This window comes from Papilio xuthus, unplaced genomic scaffold, assembly GCF_000836235.2.
Source record: "Papilio xuthus unplaced genomic scaffold, Pxut_1.1 DF827777.1, whole genome shotgun sequence".
NCBI classification, from domain to species: domain Eukaryota; kingdom Metazoa; phylum Arthropoda; class Insecta; order Lepidoptera; family Papilionidae; genus Papilio; species Papilio xuthus.
In genome coordinates this window covers 2,697,962-2,721,857 of record NW_013530872.1, presented here as the reverse complement: position 1 = coordinate 2,721,857, position 23,896 = coordinate 2,697,962, and the positions used below count along the sequence as shown (strand labels likewise).

The window sequence follows — 23,896 nt, the reverse complement described above, 5'->3', positions numbered from 1 at the left end:
AGCAGTAACAATCTTTTATCACCACATCATTGTAATACTTTTTCAAATCACTAACAATTTGATTAGTGAATTTATCTTTATCAGAAATTTGTATTTCTCCTTGCTCAAGTATATCGTTTATTCCACCATCATCGCTCTTCTCGTTGTTTAGTGTTTCTTTATCTTCATATTCTACATTAATAACTACATTTTTTCCTTCAGATGACTTCCCTTTATCTTCATCTTTATCTGGATTTATTTTGTGTTTAATTTTTTCAATAATATCATCATCAAAATCAGTATTTTCAAGACTATTATTTTCTTCACTGTTATCATAATATATACTATGTAGATGTTCGGGTTTTTTATTCTTTCTATGTTTAGATTTTTTCTTTTTTATATCATCTATCCATGTATAATATATAGGGTATGGTGTTACTGTATAAAAATTATACATTTCTGTAGTAATAAAAAATGGTATATTTGGTTGTGTGTCTTTACTTCTTGTTATAGTTCTGGAGCAAAGATGGTCGGTGTTACTATGTGTTATATGTTCTTGAATAGGACCTGTACATTTATGATTGCATCTTGTATATGTATTTGTATTCATACATGTACATATTCTTCCATTCTCTAAATATTCTGATGTAATATCCGGTGATTCATTTAAACTACGAAGTTCAACAATTTTATTTCTAGAATTGTTATAACATATTTGTTTGTTGTCACTACCTTCTTTATTGATTTTATTAATTTTATTAGTTGTTTCATTTTGTGTACCATCTGTATGATAAGACTCATTTAATGTATTAGATAGAAAATTCATGACTGACCATTTTTGTTTAACCTCAAGTGTAGGCGTCGGAGCATTATTCGCTGTAGAAATGTATACAGAAGGAATTTGGTTTATGTCTTTTCTATGCAAATTCTGTTGTATAATTAACATTTCGTCTGACAGCATTTTATCGAAAATGTTAGATTTTAAATTGTAAGTTTTGTTGCTTCTTTTTGAATTTCGAAAATATTCTTGATAACTTACAGTTTGGGCAGTATGGTCAGACGTGTCTGAAATACAATCTTACCAATGTTATAAATGCAAATGTTTAGATGGAGGGATCTATGTTTGTTTGAAGATATCTCCGGAACGGCTCTACAGATTTTAAAGAAATTTGGCACACGTGTAGTTCATAATCAGGAAAACACATTGACTACTTATTTAATTAATAGAGGTAGTCGTGGGCGAAAGCTAGTATAAATATAAATGTTTACAAATTATTACCGCTTTGTCGATTTGATGATTCAACTTTCTTTGTATTAAATACCCAATTAGTTACATCACTGTTTTGTATTATTGCGCAATTTATATCCAACATATATGAATTCATTGTAACTAAAATGTAAAACATAAAAAACATAACAGAGGTAAATAAAATCCATTATAACTGACGACTGACATGAAGCATTTAATATTCAGTTTCATGAATCTCGTAGGCTTTACCGGCTTCATTATATTTTAAATGTGTCAACAATTTTATTATATACCGCATTTTACTATGCTAAAAGACAAATTAGTTGTAATATTATTTTACGTTTATTTTGTAAGTGGTTTCTCTAACGATTACTGTGAGATATGTGCTAATCATACACTTTGTTTATTTCCAGTAAGTAATCTAAGTATTTTAATGATGTTTAGTTTTTACATTTATTAATAAACTAATTTTCGCACGCGTCTCCATCCGGGCGGAATTGAAAAACGAAATTAGTAGCCTATGTGTTCTTTCAGACTATGTTCTATATGTATGCCAAATTTCATCAAGATCCATTAAGACGTTCTGGAGATACATTCAAACAAACATCCATCTAAACATTTCCATTTATAATATTAGTAAGATATTTAATTAATTATGTTTTTACTAGAAAGCAGGACCAAGTATATCATGTATAAAATACGATGAAAAGAGTAAACTAACAAATGAAGATACCAAATCGATTGTGGATAGAATTAATTCGAGGAGAAATTTCATTGCATTAGGTCGATCAAAGAAACTACCAGGTGCTGGAAATATGAGAAAAATTGTAAGAAACATAATAATTATAATTAATAAACAATAGGGCGCGATACAAAAGGCAGTTATCCTAGAAAGCGCACGCATCGTGAGAAGGTACCTGTATCTGCAGCCCTGACCACTGGTTGTTTGAGTCATGGGACTCCGCAGCCGGTGGTGCTCTATGTTTTATTTTTTAATCAACAATAGATGTGGTGCAACACAAAACAATCTAATTAATTTTCCTTCCTGAATCAATCGTACTTTTACTTCTTTCTATACTACCAGTTTCATTCTTTATTTATTAATCCTATAATTAATAACAAAAATGAGATACAATTTATTTTTCTAATTTAATTGAATTTCGTGGTTGAAATAAATCATAATTTATTAACCTATTTCTTTGAAGTAAACAGAATTTATAATAAGTAATCGTTTAAAGGTTTGGTCGGATGAATTAGCAATTTTCGCACAGCGGTGGGCCGACCAGTGTGATCTATCACGACCGCATAAAGAAGACTATTGTCGCAATCTAGGTAAGACGAATTCATCAATTTCTTTCCACAAACAATCTACAATGTAATTAGGTCGGCTGCTAATTTACTTACATCTTCCTTTCGATGTAACGCCAAAATTAGTAAACAGAGGAATATTAAATGTTTGGCGGCCATTAGGATATTTCACCTTTTCAGTTAATTTGTGAAAATTTTAAGATAAGGTTAAGCAAAATTGTAAAATATGGATAGCTAATGATATTATAGTTACCAGGATAATATTTTCTACCAGATGTTTTGGAATTACCCATTTTAAGTGTAAAGTGTGTCTATCAACGAAGCCTATAAAGTTTGAACTATCAATTCTTCGTATTAGGTTTGAAAAAAGAATATTTTTAAAACATATATTAGGTCAACTGAATAAATACAGTAAAACCTTTTTTTAAACTTTTTTTTCACAGAAAATATTGAAGTTGGCCAGAACATAGCCACGATGTTTGACTTGTCTTCAAACTTTAATATTGCGAATTTTATAGAAATATGGTTTATGCAATCAGTGGACTACAGATCAAGCATCACATATTACAATGAGTATAAATATTACATATATGTATATTTTTATTATATAGTAATTAACTTCATGCTTGGCAGGTTAAAAAAAACTTATAAAAAAAAGTTTTAATACCGCAAGACTTAAATAAAAATAACCTTTTTACGTATGAATATAAGCTTTCAAAGGGCTTACTTTGTTTAAATTAGCATAGAAATAATTACAAACTGTGTAAAGTAAAATTATATTATACTAAAGGAGCGTCGGTGGCTCAGGGGTTAAGAACTTGACTTGTAATCTGTCGGTCTTGGGTTAAAATCCCGCCATGTACCAATGTGTTTTAGATTTAAATATGTACATTTATCCAACGATCTTACGATGAAGGAAACATGGTGTTGCAAACCGGACATATCTACGAAGAAATTCAAAGATGTGTGTGAAGTCAACCCGCATTGGACCAGCATGGTTAACGATGGCCTAGTCATCCCTAAGTTAGGGTAGGCTCAGAGTCCCTCAGTAGGGACGTAGTAGTATGTGAGCTTATGATGATAAGAGATTTTTTAACGAGTTTCTGATCTACACAGGACTGACAACAGAACAAGCTATTTTACTCAATTAATTTGGGCAAACACCGATACCGTTGGATGCGGGCAGGCAAGCTTCTATGTAAATAAATTTACTATTAATATACTAAGTTTAAATTTTACAAAGATAAATTAATTTTAAAACTTTTTAGTTAGAAAATGTACGAGTACAAAGGCTCGTATGCAACTTTGCTCCCAAAGGTAATGTTAAAGGAAAGCCAGTCTACTTAATTGGATACCCAGCTACCCAATGTCCTGATAACATGGTACCAGATTTCAAATATAAAGGACTATGTAATAAAATACAGCTTGAAGGTAATAATTGCTACACTAATAGCCTAATAGTTTAAGGTTACCGGTTTCTAAAACCAACAGAATCTTTCTGATTGTGATGTCGGTGCGTTAATTCGTTGTCGACGCGCGAATGCCTCGTGGTTGCTACGGCGAAGCGGTGGATATTGAGAACGAAAACTATTGTATTACTATAAATCGTGTTTCAAATCTACCATGCTAATATTTTTTATGCTTAGTGTCCTATTTCCCCGTAGTCAAGCAGGCGTCCACAGTGCGACACTATAATTATTAATATTGATTTTATTCTATTTTAGATGATAAGCAAACATCACGAACTCCTGGTGGAGTTAGAAGTTTACTAAGGATCATTAATTTGTCAAATAACACCGATTTATTCCGAAATAATAAGATTACAAACAAAATAAAAAGTCGGAAGCTAACTACGATATCTATGAACAACACTCACGGTACGTAATTGAGGAGTAAAAGATTAGCGTGGTTTGGACATGTTATGAGGAGGGATGATGATGATATAAGCAAAAAAGTAATGAGATTGAATGTGGATGGCTACAAGGGTAGGGGAAGACCAAAAAAAGTATGGAATGACTGTGTGAAAGAGGATATGCGTAAGAAGGGGGTAGACTCGGATATGACGGCTGATAGAGATGTATGGAGGAGTAGTACATACTGTGCCGACCCTCGATAGGGATAAGGGCAGATTGATGATGAACACTCACGGTACGTAATTAAGAATAATAAACTTGAAATTAATAAGAATAGTATTATAATTTCAAATAAAAAAAAATCTTATAATATATATTTTAGCCGCTGTAAAACGATATCCTCAACACAACTTTTGGGAAAAACCAATAAATCAATCTAAAGTTAGAGATCACAACAATCATCAACTTGAAAATCCCTGGCGAGTCTTCCACGGACTCGACGCACCCAATAACTTAAATATGATGAATAAGAAAATCGAATCTGGACCACAAAAATTCGACTCTATATATTCTTTAACCCCATTCAACAAACAGGACTCTTTAAAACTTAAACAAGAGCCATCTTGCACTAGAAAAACTAATTTACCTTTTACTAAAGACCCTTTACGAAGTAATTGTGATTACGAAAAAATAGCTGAATGCACAAGGGGTTATAAAAATCAACATTGGACTCAAACAAATCAAAATATACAAGCGACTTCGCCATTCCTTTATTCAATATGCTCATGCGACTCGTATACTACAACCACTCAAAGAACCACATCCTGGATCGGTTATTGTCAATGCTTAAAAAACAACCCGCAAATAATTTGTTCAAATTCTCGTAGAACACAAGATGAATTCACAAATGTGGTTAGTAAAAACTCTGGTACGTTCCAACACTACGATTTATTACCTAACTTACATTTACGCGAACGAATTGGACGAGAAAACGTACCGAATAAACTTTCAACACACGTACCAGCGAAGGAAAGACTTGATTTAGTAAATATTAACAAAAGAAAAGAAAATAATCCTTTTTACAGGCAGGTAATAAAACATATTCTCGATATTTTCATACTAATTCTAATAATTCTCATTGTTTCAACTTGGAATTTCAGGCAAAGACATAAAAGAAATGACCCCAGATATACAACCTTAATGCCTTTTTGGCAAATGGATGATACTATGCAGAAAAAAACATCACAATTTAAAACAGCTGTTCGATATACGACATTATCAAGTAAACAATTGAAACACACGAAAGTGAAAACAGGACTAACCAGTATTGAACCAATAACTCTAATGACAGTAACAACTAATCTAAACAGAGAATTGCCTTCGATAACAGAAAAATATTTATCATTTGATGAGCTAATGCAACTCCGTAACAAAGGTGTGGATGCGAGACGTCAAGGTATTATAACTAAAGAATCAACTATAGCCGCTACCACAAAAGAAATAACAGCGAATACGCCTTTTGTACGTATGAAACATTGTACACGCAAGCTAACTTGCACCTGGACAATCACACAAATGACAGACTGTAACGGCAGTGTTATTATTGACAACGATCCCAATAACCGAGGTTCACGAACTCCTCCAGGTTATGTTGATGGTTGTACACGTACATCAACATGTACTCGTGATTATATGGATAGAAACAAACTAGTCGCAAGTACTGAAGAAACGGATGATACTGTTACGACAACAGAAATAGACGACGACTATTGTGAACGTCGATCCCTTGACGTCCGTCGTAAAAATTCTCGAGGACAAGCAATTTATAATAACAAAAATATAGATAAATTAGAATTATTAGATGATTCTTCTAAAAAGAAATTGCTTACCACTACTTTATTAAATAGAGAGGAAAGAAAAGACAAAGACATCAGTGATTGTTTCTGCTATAATTTGTCTGGAAGAGCTAAAAGAGATGATACTAGAAACAAAAATTACCCATTGATCTATAAAAGAATTATGAGAAAGAGTGGAAGAAATCATAACGAAAACTTATATTACGGTGACCTATATTATAAGGTTTTGAGTAAAATCAAACAAACGTGGGAGAAAAATAAAAAAGGAAACCTACTTGGAAAATGTTTATGCAATGGAAACCGGAGAGATAATTATTATTCTTTAGAGCTTTTAATACTATCTTGTAGTATAATTTTTACATAAAAATCGTTCTTCATTTATTTATTTATTATGTATTGTTTATTATTCAAACGAAATAAAAATATAAATCAAATTATCGTTGTACTTTCCTTTATAATGTACCAGAAATAGAATGTTGACTAATAATTAAATAAAACTTGCAATAAAAGTGACAACATTTTTGAACATTGGGCTTTTATTATTTATTATCTTCTCATAAAATTAAATTTAAAACAATAAAATACCATGTGACAAAAAATGAGTTATTTTTGGCCGAATTAGAAATTGCTCCGGTACAATGAAATCGCTCATTTAGTTTTAGGGCACCTAAATCTGATGCAAGTTTTCTTAAAAATTCCTCGTAATTAATTACATGAACAACTTCATCACTATTTTGTGCTTTGTGACTTTTTCTTTTCCGTTTTTTGTCACTTATTGTAAACTTCATATCTATTTGTCCCTTTAGTGGTGATCGTTTACGTCTCTTCCAAGGTAGCTTTGTTAGAGTAATTTTGAAATTTTCTGATAAAATCTTCTCACTTTCTGTGGATAGTATTACTATATTTTAGTTTTCTATTTATTTGTGACAGTCTGTGGTATTAATTAATGAACTTATTTACCATTTTCATCGGAATTTAATATTGTAGATGACGGAAAATCAGAATTAGTTACATTATCTGTATCGAAATCGGAATCAATAATTTCATCCAAAAAGTCTTTAGTTCCTTGACCTCGTTTTAATTCCTGTATTTCCAATACAATATCAGAAACAGCTGGACTAGTATTATCGTAATACGATTCTGTTGTTTCATTGGTATTCTGCTCATTGTCGTCTTCAGGAAAGAAATAATGTCCAGTTGAATGTAAATTGGTCAAAACTTCTCCATATTCAGCTTTAATTTTTATAGCACTAACATCTGACAGTGAATTAGTAGTATCTTCTACAGCATCTATTGTGGATGAGTTATCTGCAAATGATCTTACTAATATTATAAATGCGAATGTTAAGATGAATGGATGGATATTTTTTTGAAATGTCCCCAGAACGGCTGAACGGATCTCGATGAAATTTGGCATACATTTAGAACATAGTCTGGAAGAACACCTAAGCTACTAATTATGTTTTATTTTTTAATATGTGCGGACGGAGCCGTGAGCGACAGCTAGTGTTCTCATAACAAAAACATACTACATTACAATCTGCAAATATCATTATTTCTTTCGTACCGTTATTTCTAAAAATCACTGCCTCGACTAAATTTGCAAGTAAAGTCGAGTTAAAATAATCCGGTTCAGTAGGTTTAGGTGTCGTTGATGTTGTTTTAGTGCTATGAATATGATTTATAATATCAGCTACAGTGGCATCTTTGTAGCCATTTTCAAGATTTTCCTTCCCTTCCAATACTTTTGATGCCAATAAATATTGTTTCAACATTTGATCTTTTATCAAACGCTTCTTAAATATTTCAATAAAATCATCAACTGGTATCACATCTTTGCATGTTTTTAAATGACTTGTCGCTTTTTCAGTAGAACTAGTAAAGCGTAACATGTGAGCAAAATAATCAAATCCTGTTACGTTTTCTTCACCTTGTTCTGACCCAAAAGTTTCAAGAACAGCGTTAGAATATTTGTCTGTAATTATTGGCTGTTCATTGTTAGTTATATTTCCTCTTGTATTAATTGTAACATTATTATAATTGCTACTAAAAACTTCTTTATCACTGTTGTTTATATTTCCATTGGTATTTTCTTGAAATTCAGCATCTAGGAAACGAAAGAAACAGTTACGTACAGATTACATACCTCTGGGATTTTATCTGATAAAGTGAAGGGTATTTAGCTGATCCCACCACCTTGTGGAATGCAAACAAGGCAGAGAGGTGTGAAGAGAGAGAGACAGAGTGAGGGGGGGGGAGTGAGAGGGGGGGAGAGGGGAGAGAGAGAGGGAGAGAGAGAGGGAGAGAGAGAGAGGGAGAGAGAGAGGGAGAGAGAGGGGGGGAGAGGGAGAGAGAGATAGAGATAGAGAGAAAGTTAATTTTTATCTTGGGCTTTTTTAATGTTAGTATTGCTAATGTTAAAAAGATAGATAAATGAGACGTTAGGTTAGCTCAATATAGGAAAATAAATCAACTGAGACGACGTTTGATGGAAAAAGGTAGAAGTGCAAAAGGTGTTTGACTTTCAATAAAAGTAGCATCGTAAGTGTACAATAAAATATTAGTAGGCGCCCATCGCCGCATATATGGAATTGGAGGTCGCATTGTAACTATTTGTATAGACTATATTATAGGATTATTAAAAGACTTACTGCACAAAAACCTATATTTCATGTCGCAGGAACCGCCAAAAGGACAATGAGAACAAGGATAACCTTCGTGATAAACCGATTGCCCAATTTGATTACCAGTTGGCGAGAAATTACAAACCAATCTGTTGATAGTTCTGTTCCTTCTGTCATTGGTTAAATCCTTTGAAAAGTATTATTTTTTAAGTTCTTTTGTTTTATCTATTCTAATAAATTTTCTTATACCAATCTTAATAATATAAATGTCAATGTTTGGATGGATAGAGGATGTTAGTTTGAACATATTCTGGAAGAACAGATAGCCTACTAATTATGTTTTTTTTTAATTCCGCGCCGACTACAGGTGGTACATTTATAAAGATCTATTTGATGATTACTTTATAATAAATAATTTCATTCATATTAAAAGTATAGGTAATGAAGATGTTATTTGAATTGTTCGAGATATTGCGACTATATCGATATACCTATATTTCTTTTTTATTATAAAAAATTAAACACCTTTACATAATAATTCTGGTAGGTACCAGTGTCTGTACTAAAGCAACATTTATTATCTCAAACGGACAGCATTTTACATCGAAGGTAAACACAATATTTGGATAATTGTGTTATACATTACGTGCTTTATCTACAACTCTTTACTTAAATAAACTGAAATATATTTCCGCTTTATTTTAACTCAAATAGTTACTAAATAACGTAATATAAAACTTACTAATATTATTAACGCGAATGTCTGAATGATGATGTTTGTTTGAAGGTATCTCCGGAACGGCTGATGGTCTTGCTGCAATCTGGCATAGATGTATAAAATAGTCCGGAAGAACACATGGGCTACTAATTAATTATTTTTTAATTCAACGCAGACGGAGTCACGGGCGACAGCTAGTGTAACATATAAAGTCATCTTGATATTAAAAAATCTAAAAGTAAAACTATAAGCTCACCTTAAATTTAACTCCACCGCATCCTACTTGATAGGATTCTGCCCAAGCTAGTTGTGTGAAGTAGTCGTAATGATGCTGACGGGTTTGATTAGATCTAAAACAATACACTAGGTACAGTACATAATACTTCATGGAAAATGACTATTATATATTGCCGCCGCCTTCACAATAATTAATAGAAAGTTGAGGATAACTTTAGTGTATATTTCTCATACTAAATTTATACTAAAGGGGGGTTAACTAATATGAGTTAAGTGATAATATAAAAATGTAACGTACTGCCGATATCGTGATATTAATGAAGAATTCATGTTCAAAAGTTCCATATACCACACGTCCACTAATATCGCTGGAGTCAGACCGGGCGAGTCGCCGACCACTGTGGCAATATTTTGACCGATTTTAACGCCATCTGTATTGTAAAAGTGCACTTTTATCCGAGTTTCTCAGAAATTATAGTTTTTTAATTCCTTTAATTATATTTATTAAAATATTTCTTGCAATAAGTGTTTATACTTCTTACTATATTCTTATAAAAATATATTTATCTAACGTATTATAATAGAAGAGCTCCATCAATCATCATACGTTGGCTTTTCCATTGTAGGCCATCAAACAATTCTTACTTATTAACTTCCCGGAAGAAAAAAGTAATTATTAATATTCTCAGGCCATTACTATGTAATATGACGAAGTATAACTTTGCGAATGCGAAATAAAATTACCCGAATCTCCACAGTATTTATAGTCCAACTCTTTAAATGGCAAACAACGGTCTGCCCATTTTTGCGCAGAATTTTGTAAACTATCACTCCATACCTGAAAATAAAATAGTAATAAAATGTTTATATTTACGATTTTCAAACTACAGGTTCCAGAGATAGATTACAGTTATCTATAATTTTAATAAGACAAGAGTTCAAGAACAGAATCACCATCTGCCCTTATCCCTATTGAGGGTCGGCACAGTATGTACTACTCCTCCATAACTCTCTATCAGAAGATTTATATAAAATTATAGCTGGTGAAAATTATACGATTCGTTAAGTTTTTTGTCGAAGAAGTCATCCAATTCGGATTTACAAAGTTCTAAGAAAGTGAATCCATAACTTCATTATGCATATACTAACCATTTTCATCATGTTTTCAGCAGAAGGTAAAGAACGTATATCGCCCGATGCCACTTTATCCCGTCTACTATTTATTTTGTCCAGAATATCTTGTTTATCTTTGCTTGTTATAACGGTTTTTTCATAATCGATGCAACGGTTTACTGGATCATTAGTCTGAAGTAATAAAACAATTTTTGCCTTGTAAATCTACCCACAACATTGATATGGTGTTGATTACTTTGTGGTATTCTATGGGTACTTGAAATAAAATAATACTCGCCTCAAATTTACATAGCGAAATATGTGAATCATCACAACTGTTAAAGTTGCAATAACATTCAACATTATTGTAGAAGAAAATATGAAAAATGACTAATATGCTTAAATACTGAATATTTTCCATAAATATATAAAGCGTTTTTATAAATGGTGTATAAATTCGCTGAAAAAGAAAGATCAACCCAGATGGTAAATCTAGATGGTTAAAAAAATTTCGTTGAAAAATGTAACAAACTTTAAAATATGTTTACATCGTATGTTGCTTTTTCCTTTAGTTAGTAATTTCTTACATTCGAATAAGTAATTAATGTATTATAAAAATTATGTCGCACTATAAAAAATATTTTCAAAGTAGCGGAAGACCTTGTTGCCTTTGTCTCTCTTCTGTTATTACAATGACATTGACAACATTGTTTAGAAAATAAACATAACATAACCTCAATTATCTAACTTCGATGTAGGGATAAGGTTAACCTTCATTTAACCCTATTAAATACTACAGCAATCTTATTATCAATAGTGTATTTTAATTTGGCCTACATACAACATGAGTCGTTCATTAAAAGCTCTTATAGGGCCATCCATTCTTAACTCAGACTTATCTAAATTATTTGAAGAATCTCAAAAACTGATTGATAATGGTGCGGATTACTTGCATTTAGATGTGATGGATGGACACTTTGTTCCTAACTTAACTTTTGGCCATCCAATTGTAAAATGCTTGCGGAATCACATTAAAGATGCTTTTTTTGAAACCCATATGATGGTGTCCAGACCTGAACAGGTAATTGTGTTGTATTAATTGATATATGATTAAGTTATCCTCTTGTTAAAAAAATAATTAAATTATAGAATAATACCGTCATCAGGAAGGGATCAAAAAGAGCAAAAACCAATGGGAATAAAAATCTTTTACTCTATATTAATACCTTCTTCTCAACTAAGTGATAATTGTCACATTCATAAAGGTCTCTGCTTAATGTATATTTATAGATACTATATAGAATTTAACATCATTTTTGCAGTGGATTGCACCTATGGCTGATGCAGGTGTGAACCAGTATACATTCCACATTGAACCAATAACAAATGTTGAAGAGATTTGTAGAAAAATAAAGGAACATGGAATGAAGGTAACAGTGCATTTATGTATGATATAATTAATTAATTACATCTTATTGACACAATTAGTGTGTCAAAATGGAAATAAATTTCATCTTGAAACCTCCATGCTTTCCTGAGAAAAAAGGTCTTCATAGACAGACAGACAGATGGAGAAAGTGAACCTATAATGGTTCCATATTTTTTCTTTCGAGTTACGGAGCCCTAAAATTGGGGTGTTTAGCCATTGAAAGTTTTTTCCACCATGAAATAAATTAATGTCATGTCAATATAAATTCCCTGTGTGAAGCCCTCCTGCACCCATTGATGAAGAAAAATAAAATACTTATATTTCACATAAACAAATAATTTTGTAAATTTTACAGGCAGGAGTTGCTATCAAGCCAGGCACACCTGTGGAGGAGGTGGAGGAATATATTTCTGTTGCAGATATGGTGCTCATTATGACAGTGGAGCCTGGGTTTGGAGGTCAAAAGTTCATGGAGGACCAAATGGCAAAAGTCCAGTACCTCAGAAAACATTACCCCCTACTAAATATTGAAGTAGATGGTGGTGTGGGACCTTCTACAATAGATTGTTGTGCTGATGTAAGTTACTGTTTCCAATTCATAATTTATTATTCACTAGTTGTCACCTGCAACTCTGTCCATGCGGGATTTAAAAAAAACCATGATTAGTACACTGTGTGTTCTTCCAGACAATGTTCTATATGTATGCCAAATTTCTTCCAAATCCTTTCAGCCATTCTGGATATACCTTCAAACATGCATTCATCCATTAAAACATTCTTATTTATAATATTAGTAAGATATTATTTGTTTCATGTATTCTCTTGATAGAAATACATTTTTTTTCCATTGCTACATAATATCTGATCTGATATTTATAATGTATAAATAATGGTGTTATATAAATTTATATTTCCAGGCTGGAGCAAATATGATTGTATCGGGGACAGCTGTTACCGGGTCAAAAGATCAAATGGCAACAATCAAGTTACTCAGAGATACTGTACAAACAGCTATTGATAAAGTTAAAAATACTGAATAATGGTGTAAGACATAATTGGTATAGGTTGCACAAAAGTTAACTATTAAATAAATTTTATATAGGGTGTAAGAATAAACTTTGTTACAACTTTAAATGGGTCCAATGGTCTTCCATTCCTATTTTTGTACAACTTATATTAAATAAAGTATAGTTATTTTTTTACAATTTATCTTTTAATCAAATTTGCTTAAATCTACATTATTTTCGATACCCGAATTATCTGAAATGTCTTGTTTTTGCTGTGGGAATATTGAACTTGTTGCTATACCAGTATCTTTAAAAACCATAGGTTCATTTTCCGCTTTTAACTTGCTTCGCAAACTAGAAAGAGCTACGAGTACTGCTTCTTCAGTCCTGATAGTTCTTGATCCTTGATTGGGTAAAACATTTATGTAATAATTGAATAATAAACTGGCATCATCCACTTTAAGTTGTTCATCACTTTCTAATGCAGCTTCAATGCCTTGTAAACCTCCAAATACTATCAATGCATGGTTGTATTTAACACCTTTATCAGGTATATCATTGATGGGAGTACCTCTGTCTGAAGTTCCAATAGTTAAATCATATCTGAAAAACAACAAGTGTCAGGTCTTACATTCTTAAAGACAATGAGGTAATACCTACCAGATAAATATCTGTAACATTATGGTCAAGTATTAAAGTCAAATTTAGGTGTATATTAAAATTAAAAATATGTTCTTACCCATCCTTATATGGAGATTGTGTAAAGATTTGACTTAAATTAGTTGCAATCCTTACAGTGTAGCCCCAATAAACACCAGTCTCAGCTCTTGGGGTTGCTAGGCTCACTATTTTACCCTTTAGCTTCTTACTGCCTTCTACTGCAGGTAGCATTTTAACAGTAACCCTAATGCCAGGGTTTAATAATTTGTCAGAAGATACATCTTGTAACAATCCAACATTAACTTGTGAACCTCTACCTGGTTTTACTTTTTTGTTCATTGTTATCCCTTCCCTGTAAATAAAAATGTGCCTCTATAAATCTTTACTAAAATAAGACAGTCTGACATAATTGTAAACATCTTTTTTTACTTGTGCTTTAACACATTTCATACCTGAATTTAAAGTCATTGGACATTCGTAAGTGATGTGGAGCATCTAAAGGATTTAATAATCCTGCAAATTCCAAATCTTTGTGTATAGGAAAAAAGTGTTTCCTAAGATACTGGGGGCATTCCAAATATTGAAGAATACGAGCTAACTGCACGCAACTTTTTCGAGCTATTTTTAATCCTTCAGCATCTTCCAATTTAGATTTTTTAGTATTAAGTTTATCTCCAATATCATCATAGACAATGACTTCATCAACACAAAATATGCAAGCGGCTCGAGCAATTTGCCCCGCCAAATATGTTCGTAGTTCCGCTGATTGTGCATTTTCCAAAATTGAACCTGGAATAGCTATGCTAATTGTTGATATTTCAGCATTTTTCTTTTCTATCTCTGCTTCTTCTTTCACTTTCACTTCTATTTCTTTTTCTAAAGCTAACCTCTTCTCGCGCTTTATTATTTTTTCTTCATTTCTTTGACGTTTTAATGCTTTTCGTTCCTGATTAATTTCTCTCCAGCTCTTTCCTGGCGGTTTTGTAGGTACCACTGGAAGAGACATATTTTTAAACTATTAGTTCAAATTGTTGGAATCAAAACATTTCATTTTCATGAATATCCATGTGACTTTAAGTGACATCAGATTTTGACAGTTGACACTGACAACTAACGATAGCAATTAAACAAAGAGAAATAGCCTTTGAAAGGAACAGAGTCATGAAAGTTATCCCTATTATTTATTATCTATAATTTGACATTGAAGTTTGTTTGACTGATAAGTGACAAGTCTTGTTTGTTTTGTTTTTAATTTCTGATGCGGTTATTATTAAGTTTCTTATAAATAAAGTAGAAGAATCAAACATACAACAAAAAGTAAGTAATTAAAATATTAGAACAAACCACCTCAACAATTGAGGTTCGTTATATTCAAAGTTATTCACTTAAGTGTATTTAATTTGTTTGTAAAAACATAACTATCATTCCTAACCTCTGTGAAACCTGTGTAATGCCATGAGGTTCTATAAAAACGGTTGCGAAACTAAACATTAATGTATGAAAGTTTTTTTTAAGTCATTGAATTAAGTAATACAAAATAGTAAAAATAGTAGCATTCTATATATCCCAGAATAAAAGATCCTACGACATAAGCGACCAGTAGTCAGGGCTACAGATTGTTACGAGCGTGGGGTCCGGGATAGAGTTTAACACTTGATAATTCTTCGATTTATTGAGAACTTACAGAAACAGGGATTCACTGCAGAACATGAGGGCAGTACCTAAAATCACATTCTTTTGTATTCAACCCTTTATCCATCTGTTCACCTATATATCTTCATAAAATTTGATTGATGGTGGGTAGTAACAAACTAAAACAGTTTCATCTGTTAGAGGAAAGATTGTAATCCTTTTTGTCTGGTTGACTTAACAATTTCATCATATTTCTGAGTTGTATTTGTGTTTCAACCAAAATTATCAAACATGTTTACTAGTTTTATTTAATCTTGAATATTGTTTATTAGATGAACTCTTTGCAATTGTATCATTATTTTCATCATATCAACAAATATAATAGGGTTGTCACATATTAAAGGAAAATATATATTGTTACATTACCTGACACTGTCCAATATATTATAATATTTTATAGAATTAATAAATTAATTAGGAATGACTAGACTCATTGATCCTTTGGTGATGACACCAGCTTTATTTACCTTTACGGCCTTTATGGTGAGTGTTATTAGTGTATATAGATAGTGTAATTAGATAAGATGTGGTAGGAAAGGTGGTATTTCAGCTATATTTGTGTTTTTAGAGGATTTCTCTATTTTGGAAATCAACACTGTCAGTAAAAATACTATTTTGGTCAGTAGCACATATAAATGTTAATCTAAATAATTTAAACAAAATTTTATGGATCTTCTGGTTTGATTTTACGATGTTGACTTTGATACAAATAATGTCATTAATGTTATAATTTAGTAACAACTGTATTGACAGCCCTGAAAAATTGAGAACAAACAAAATTATCTGTTATCAGGACCCCTGTTGAAGAGGTCAAGTTACTGTAATACTTGCTAGAGGCACAACGTCAGTGTGTTATCAAACATTGAAACGAAGAACATGGCAGCAAATGGAAAATTAGGTAATTTTTTTTTTAGTAAAATAATTTTGGTTTGCATTATGAAAAAGTGTTATGATGCTTTGACTTAGTTCATTATTATGTTATCCCCTTATACTGATGAATTTATTTATAAAGGCATATTCAAAAAACAGTGTACATCTTAAAAGAAAAAATAATTAGAATTTTCTACTTGCTAGCAATAAATTAAATTGATTTTCAAATAGAAAATATTTGATGTTATTTAACTATAGATGTTCCTGAATTAATTTTGACCAGTCAACCAGAGAGATCGGTTCTAGGCTTATTTGTCAAATATTAATCATTTTTTTTATTATGAGCTGTAGCACAATCACAACGCACTAGTTTAATAGGTACAGTTACACTATCAAATAATTTATTGATTAAATTAATTATTTTTTACAGCTCTTCTCAGCGTATCTGATAAGGCGGGGCTATTGCCTTTAGCGAAATGCTTATCAGACATTGGCCTGGGGTTAGTGGGCAGCGGAGGGACCGCGACCGCGCTTCGTAATGCCGGTCTCAAAGTACTGGATGTATCAGACATCACCGGGGCACCAGAAATGCTCGGTGGTAGAGTTAAATCATTGCATCCAGCTGTACATGCTGGTATACTATCTAGGTACAATTCTTTTTTGTTACAACATTAACCGTGACCCGTTCGCGTGGAATTAAAAAAAAATAAACTTACATATACCTTGGGTTTCACTACAGAAACAACCATAAAAAATCACTCATTTACCTTAAATTCACTGAGATGACATACATTTGTACAATTGTTTAAATATTCTAAATATAAAACATTTTAAAAAAATCCACCAGGTTGACGGATTCCGACCAGGCTGACATGAAACGTCAGAAGTTCGATATGATCAGTGTAGTCGTTTGCAACTTGTATCCATTCGTGGAAACGGTCGCTAAACCTGACGTGACAGTTGCTGATGCTGTGGAGAACATAGATATTGGTGGTGTGACTTTACTCCGTGCTGCAGCTAAGAACCATGATAGAGTTACTGTTATCTGTGATCCTAAGGACTATGAATCAATCATTAATGAACTAAAGAACACTAAAGATCATCAGACATCACTTGAAACAAGGTTTGTAACGAAAGCCAATGGCCTTAGTTTAGTACATTTCAAGATAAAATACTTATATGAATTATTTTCAGGCAAAGGTTAGCTTTGAAAGCCTTCACTCATACATCAGAGTATGACTTGGCTATCTCTGACTACTTCCGTAAGCAGTTCTCAGCGGGACAGTCCCAGCTCACATTAAGATATGGTACGTAATTTATAGAATTTCATTCATCAACACAAATTCATACATCATCATCATCAGCTCACTATACGTCCCCACCGAGGGGCTCAAAACCTACCCTAAGTTAGGGATGATTAGACCATAGTCAACCACACTGACCAAGTGCGGGTTGCTCTTCACACACGTCTTTGAATTTCTTTTAAGATATTTGCAGGTGTCTCACGATGTTTTCCTTCGTCGTAAGAACGTCGGTTAAATGTACATATGTAAATCAGAATTCGAAAAACACATTGGTACATGGCGGGTCTTCCCTGCCGAAGGCGACATCTTTGGAGGATTTTTTTCTGACACCAAAAACTATAACAAAGAGGTTTGTAAAAAGAATTACCAACAACATCATAATTTCAGGTATGAATCCCCACCAAAAGCCGGCTCAGTTGTTTACGACATTGGACAAACTGCCTTTAACCGTTCTGAATGGTTCTCCGGGCTTTATCAATCTGTGTGATGCTCTTAATGCTTGGCAACTGGTGAAAGAACTGAAAGAGGCTCTAGGTCTACCAGCTGCAGCCAGCTTCAAGCATGTCTCTCCTGCGGGAGCGGCTGTCGGTCTACCATTGACTGAGGAAGAGGTAAGATTTTATTGAGGTTAAACTCTAGAACTTGTCGAAAAGTATGATGAATGAATCATCTTTAGGACTGATCCGATGTTTAATCATCATCATCATCATCATCAGCTCACTATACGTCCCCACCGAGGGGCTCGGAGCCTACCCTAAGTTAAGGGTGATTAGGCCAAAGTCAACCACGCTGGCCAAGTGCGGGTTGGTTGACTTCACACATATCTTTGAATTTCTTCTCAGATATGTGCAGGTTGCATCACGATGTTTTCCTCCACCGTAAGAACGTCGGATAAATGTACATATGTAAATCGGAAATCGAAAAACACATTGGTACATGGCGGGATTTGAACCCAGGACCTGCAGATTGCAAGTCAAGTGCTTGACCACTGAGCCACCGATGTTTAATGACCGGCTTTAAATATAAAAATTTCTGTTTGTAATCGTAAAACATATTGTTTGACTTGTTAAAAGAAGAGGGAATAGATAATTTTATATTATACTAATTTTCTAATTTATATCACTTATATCGGTGAGAGGGGTGACAAAATACGTAAGATAATAATCGTCGGTTTCTGAGGCCAAAATATCTGTATAAAACATAATTCCTGTCATTATCTTAAATAAAACAGAGATAACAATATGTTTTAAACAAATTGGCTTTAGAAACCCACGGTAAGTGTTATAAGGAGAGGGATATTATGTTTTATTATGATTAACAAGTAATTATATAAAAAAACCAGGCGGCAGTATGCATGGTGAGCGACTTAGTGTCGCAGCTGAGTCCGCTAGCGTGCGCGTACGCACGCGCGCGCGGCGCAGACCGCATGAGTTCGTTCGGGGACTTCGTGGCGCTGTCAGATGTATGCGATGACGTCACCGCCCGCATCATCTCGCGCGAGGTGTCGGACGGCATTGTCGCACCGCAATACACGCCTGAAGCTTTGCAAATACTTAGCAAGAAGAAAGGAGGCAATTACTGTGTATTACAGGTTCGTTTATATCATTTACTAGCTGTAGCCCGCGAATCCGTCTGTGCGGGTTTTTAAAAAACTTAATAACTAACCTATGTGTTCTTCCAGGCTATGTTCTTCATCTATGCCAAATTTCATCATGATCCGTTAAGCTGTTCCGGAGATACCTTCATACAAACATCCATCCACCGATCTAAACATTCGCATTTATAATATTAGTAAGTAATAGTAGTAAGAAAATTGTTGGACAGCTTCTGAGACTAAAATCCCCATTTAAAATATATTGTTATTTCTGTTTTGTCACATGACAAGAATTACGATATGTTTTATAGACATTATGGTCTCAGAAACCCATGGTTAGCAATCTTACTAAGATTATAAATGCGAATTTCTAGATGAATGGATTTGTTATTACGTATATCCAGAATAGTTAAACAAGTCTTGGTAATATATGTCATAGATGTAGAACATAGTCTGGAAGGACATACAAGCTACTAATTATTTTAATTCCGCGCGGACGGAGTTGCGGGCGACAACTAGTAATGTAATTTTTTTTGAAGTAAACCACTTTATTGGATTCAGATGTTTTTAAACAATTTATCTACATTTTGAACAATTGAGGTTATGGGCGATGTTCTTTTTTTAATACGAACCTTTAATAATAGAGTTAACATAGAATCTTTCTATTTAAATAGATTTGTAGAACTTGTAACCAAATGAAGTAATCTGTTTGTTAATTCCAGATGGATCCATCTTACACACCATCATTGATGGAGCAAAAGACAATATTCGGTATGACATTAGAACAGAGACGCAATGATGCAAAAATAACTCCGGATCTATTCAAGAATATTGTCAGTAAAAATAAAAATCTACCAGAGAGCGCGGTGCGGGATCTTATCGTAGCTACTATTGCACTGAAGTATACTCAGAGTAACTCTGTGTGCTTTGCCAGAGATGGACAGGTATATTTCTATTTTCTAATAATTTAAAAAATTAGATCATTTTTTTTAATTCCAAAGACAATACATATTACATAATGTATTGCGGCAACACTGTCGATATCTCAGTACTGTCAACAATGTCATAGTTTGACGTTTCTTTTTTTTTCTTTAATTATCTATAAAATATTTTATTGCATTCGAAAGAAATACAATAATGATGTTAAAAAGTCTTGTTGGACTGTAATTATTTTGTTTTAAAGGTTATTTTCTACACTTAAATAAGATTTTAATCTTATTAATGTAAATGCGAACGGCTGTATGGATGTCACTGAAATTTGGCATACATGTAGAACATAGTCTGTAAGAACACATTATCTTACTAATATAAATGTGAATGTTTAAATGGATGGATGGATGGATGTTTGAAGGTCAACGGCTCAATGGATCTTTATGAAATTTGCACAGATGTAGAACATAGTCTGGAAGACCACAAATTTTATAAATGCGAATGTTTAATGTGTGTAGGTGGTAGGTATCGGTGCGGGTCAGCAGTCGCGCATCCACTGCACACGGCTGGCGGGCGGCAAGGCGGCGCTGTGGTGGGCGCGACATCACCCGCGCGTGCGCAACATGCGCTTCCGACACGGCCTCACACGCGCTGTGCAGGCGAATGCCATTGATAACTATGTTAATGGCACTGTCGGTTAGTATATAATAATAAACTCATTTCATCAATTCAGAAGGCAAACTCTTGATTACAAATCAGATAAAATAATGTAAAGAGAATAAAAACTTAATAAAAAAATAATAATACAGGCTTACTAGGATAAGACCTTTACTCAGCATTGTGCTCATGACTTTACTACTTACCTCTATAAAGGGCTATACGACCACCCGGTTCCAACTACACCATCTCGATGGCTGGTCAATCCATAAACGTGCGGTTTGCAAGAAACTTCACATGTGGCACAGCCGCAAACTTAATCTTACTAATATTATAAATGTTTGGAAGAAGATATCTCCAGAACGGCTGCATGAATATCGCTGAAATTTGGCATAGATTTATTTTTTTTTTTTTTTTTTATATTATAAGGTGGCAAACGAGCGAGCGGCCACCTGAAATCGCTGAAATAGCGAAGTGACCGTTGCCCATAGACACACGCAATTGCATATGCGTTGCCTACCTTTAATCGACGGAGGAGAGGATGCACAGAAAGAAAATATCTTCCCTTTCCATGCATCCTCTCATCCGGAAAGTCCACTTCCTCTTCCCATCCTTTCCTTATAAGAAAAAGGCTGGGAAGGGAAAGAGGACTAAATTAGGCCTCCGGGACGCACACTCATCAGACGAAACGCGGAATTGCTTCCACTTCACGCCTGTCTTCTGTGTGGTCGTGGTATTTCACCGGGCGAGCCGGGCCGATTCGTGCGAAGATGTTAAAGCGGGCTCTACCACTGTTAGAATTATTTAGAACATAATCTGGAAAAAAACATACACTATTAATTTTTTATTCCTCGTGGACGGAGCCACGGGCGACAGATAGTCATAAATGTTGTATATGTATTAAAATCTTTGTTTTTTTTGCAAAATTTACAACAAGTGTTGACAACTAAGCAACGTGGGCGATCATTTTCCTTATTTTGGAATGTTAAATATTTGTGTACAGGTTCGGATCTTCCGCTGGAACAGTGGAACTCTCTGTTCGAGGGCGAAGTACCCGCGCCGCTGACGGAGGCGGAGCGCGAGGCGTGGCTGAAGCAGCTGGACAAGGTCGCCCTCGCCTCTGATGCCTTCTTCCCCTTCAGAGACAATATCGATAGAGCTGTGCAGGTTAACTATATTTATTTTATAACTATACGCATGTTTTAAACAGAGTTATATTTTCATAGAAAAAAAAAAGTATCATTTTGCTGCCCATAGACATCCATTTAAGTTGTGATATATTTTGGTAAGTGAATGACATGTCTTACGTACCAAAATGAATAAAATTTCAAACTAATTTTTAACGATTTTTTGTAATAACGCAATTTTTAAGTCTGAATATAAGTATATTACATTTTTTATCTGTTTTACCAGTGAAACCCCACCTTAATAATTGTATTATTACATGTTTGTATATCGTTTGCAGTGCGGCGTTGGATATATCGGCAGTCCATCCGGCTCCAACAACGATCAAGAGGTTATCGAAGCCTGTAATGAACACAATATTGTTCTCAGCCACACTAATCTTAGATTATTCCATCACTAAACACCTCTTATATCATATATTTGCATTGGCACATAGAATACGTAACAATAAAAACATTTCACGAAATAAAATTACATTTTGATATAAATTTTATATATATAAAATTGTCTTCCAATCATAAATAATTATTAAGAATCTCTAAATGTTTACATTTGTAAGAAACTTATGATTGATACTAAAATATATTTTGTATTTCTCTTCTCTTATAAGAATGCTATAAAAATATCTTAAAATCACAAAAAAACATAATCCAACCTTTATATAATGCAAATTTACAAAATTATCATCATAATTCATTACCAATAAATATATATTTCCTATCGTCGTATGAAGAAGTTGATCATTAAGTAAACACGACACGAGTAAAACCACAGGATGCAGCTAGTATGAAGAATAAACAAGTATCGTTTATTAATCGTTTTTAATGTATTTTATTCGTAAGATTATTTCGAAATCGTATTTAGACAATTAACTTTTTTAAATCAATAAACAATTAACTAATGTTATTTGTCTTTACTTTTTATAATTTGCATGTAGACAACATTCCTTAAATGTAATTAGTAATAATGAAAAATGCCTTGATTATAATTGTTATATAAATAAAGATTAAAAAAAGTTGTTGTGTTGTGAACTTTTTAATTCCTATGTAATCATATGTATAGTTGTGGCAAAAGCAATCACATATACACAAAAATATAGATTTGGTTGATGTAAAATTGAATTTGCTATTTATTTCTATACGCCTCATATAAAAAAGAACTGCTATTGGGCCTAACATAGCGCACATGACAAATTTATATCCAAAGAGAGGTTTGGACCCCTAATAAAATATTGAGATTCTTCTATGACAAATCTACAAATCCTTAGGTGACCCAAGTTCCTCTTTTATTTCCGTTATTACGCATGCCGATATAATGCGTTGCAGTGGAATAGAACCCGAAATGCGTAGCGTAACAGCCAGAGTATTCATATCACGGTTTTTGTGAAATTATATTTAGCAAAGGTAACCCTTTGATTTTTTATTCACACTTTAAACAATAAAAGTGTAAACTAATCTTATAATTGGCCTTGTTTCTTGAAATTCACGATTCCGTATCCTAAAGTCCCAATCTAGTTCTTGTTATCATCACTTCGGGACTTTTTGTGAATCATTATCATCGGGTGTACTTGGTAAATCCCCGGTTGATTGCGTCATCGAAATGCATCGGTTTAGTGATGCCATGCATGAAAT

At 33.2% G+C, this 23,896-nt stretch overlaps 6 protein-coding genes across 7 annotated transcripts in view; 3 read left to right on the top strand and 3 right to left on the bottom strand.

Annotated features, from left to right (window-relative positions):
* Positions 1-1,429, bottom strand: part of LOC106115541 (uncharacterized) — a 6,000-nt gene extending 4,571 nt beyond the window's left edge. The window contains exons 1-2 of the mRNA XM_013308970.1: positions 1,259-1,429; positions 4-1,044 (exon numbers count right to left, since the gene is read on the bottom strand). Of these exons, the coding sequence (XP_013164424.1) occupies positions 4-1,044; positions 1,259-1,394 (1,177 nt within the window). The 5' untranslated portion in view covers positions 1,395-1,429. The remainder of the gene's footprint in view (positions 1-3; positions 1,045-1,258) is intronic.
* The window catches only part of LOC106115968 (neuropeptide Y receptor-like), a 47,885-nt gene extending 36,482 nt beyond the window's left edge, over positions 1-11,403 (bottom strand). The window contains exons 1-9 of one of the 2 annotated variants that reach the window (XM_013309655.1): positions 11,236-11,403; positions 10,974-11,129; positions 10,569-10,662; positions 10,123-10,255; positions 9,844-9,937; positions 8,897-9,056; positions 7,813-8,352; positions 7,206-7,553; positions 6,773-7,128 (exon numbers count right to left, since the gene is read on the bottom strand). In XM_013309655.1, coding sequence (XP_013165109.1) covers positions 6,800-7,128; positions 7,206-7,553; positions 7,813-8,352; positions 8,897-9,056; positions 9,844-9,937; positions 10,123-10,255; positions 10,569-10,662; positions 10,974-11,129; positions 11,236-11,358 — 1,977 coding nt within the window. In that variant the 5' untranslated portion in view covers positions 11,359-11,403 and the 3' untranslated portion in view covers positions 6,773-6,799. Of the gene's footprint in view, positions 1-6,772; positions 7,129-7,205; positions 7,554-7,812; positions 8,353-8,896; positions 9,057-9,843; positions 9,938-10,122; positions 10,256-10,568; positions 10,663-10,973; positions 11,130-11,235 lie in introns of those variants that run through there. The other variant, XM_013309656.1, reaches the window with a different exon arrangement.
* On the top strand, positions 1,509-5,644 carry LOC106115967 (uncharacterized). Its single transcript, XM_013309654.1, has 9 exons — positions 1,509-1,640; positions 1,897-2,055; positions 2,467-2,560; positions 2,980-3,109; positions 3,653-3,734; positions 3,805-3,967; positions 4,261-4,413; positions 4,772-5,478; positions 5,550-5,644. Exons 1-9 carry the CDS (start codon positions 1,533-1,535, stop codon positions 5,559-5,561), a joined length of 1,608 nt encoding a protein of 535 aa, XP_013165108.1. The 5' UTR covers positions 1,509-1,532; the 3' UTR covers positions 5,562-5,644.
* Positions 11,404-11,624: 221 nt separating the features above from the next.
* Rpe (ribulose-phosphate 3-epimerase) lies at positions 11,625-13,568 on the top strand. Its single transcript, XM_013309445.1, has 4 exons — positions 11,625-12,018; positions 12,260-12,367; positions 12,722-12,943; positions 13,284-13,568. Exons 1-4 carry the CDS (start codon positions 11,782-11,784, stop codon positions 13,404-13,406), a joined length of 690 nt encoding a protein of 229 aa, XP_013164899.1. The 5' UTR covers positions 11,625-11,781; the 3' UTR covers positions 13,407-13,568.
* Positions 13,562-15,155, bottom strand: LOC106115853 (putative methyltransferase C9orf114). The gene is made up of 3 exons (XM_013309444.1): positions 14,486-15,155; positions 14,113-14,385; positions 13,562-13,976 (listed from the first exon to the last, which is right to left on the bottom strand). The coding sequence occupies exons 1-3, from the start codon at positions 15,037-15,039 to the stop codon at positions 13,580-13,582; spliced, it is 1,224 nt and encodes a 407-aa protein (XP_013164898.1). The 5' UTR covers positions 15,040-15,155; the 3' UTR covers positions 13,562-13,579.
* A 99-nt stretch (positions 15,156-15,254) lies between these two features.
* Positions 15,255-22,946, top strand: LOC106115855 (bifunctional purine biosynthesis protein PURH). Its single transcript, XM_013309446.1, has 11 exons — positions 15,255-15,350; positions 16,519-16,623; positions 17,026-17,242; positions 17,443-17,718; positions 17,790-17,902; positions 18,287-18,510; positions 19,242-19,490; positions 20,216-20,437; positions 20,942-21,119; positions 22,084-22,247; positions 22,546-22,946. Exons 2-11 carry the CDS (start codon positions 16,602-16,604, stop codon positions 22,663-22,665), a joined length of 1,785 nt encoding a protein of 594 aa, XP_013164900.1. The 5' UTR covers positions 15,255-15,350; positions 16,519-16,601; the 3' UTR covers positions 22,666-22,946.
* The last annotated feature ends 950 nt before the right edge of the window (positions 22,947-23,896 follow it).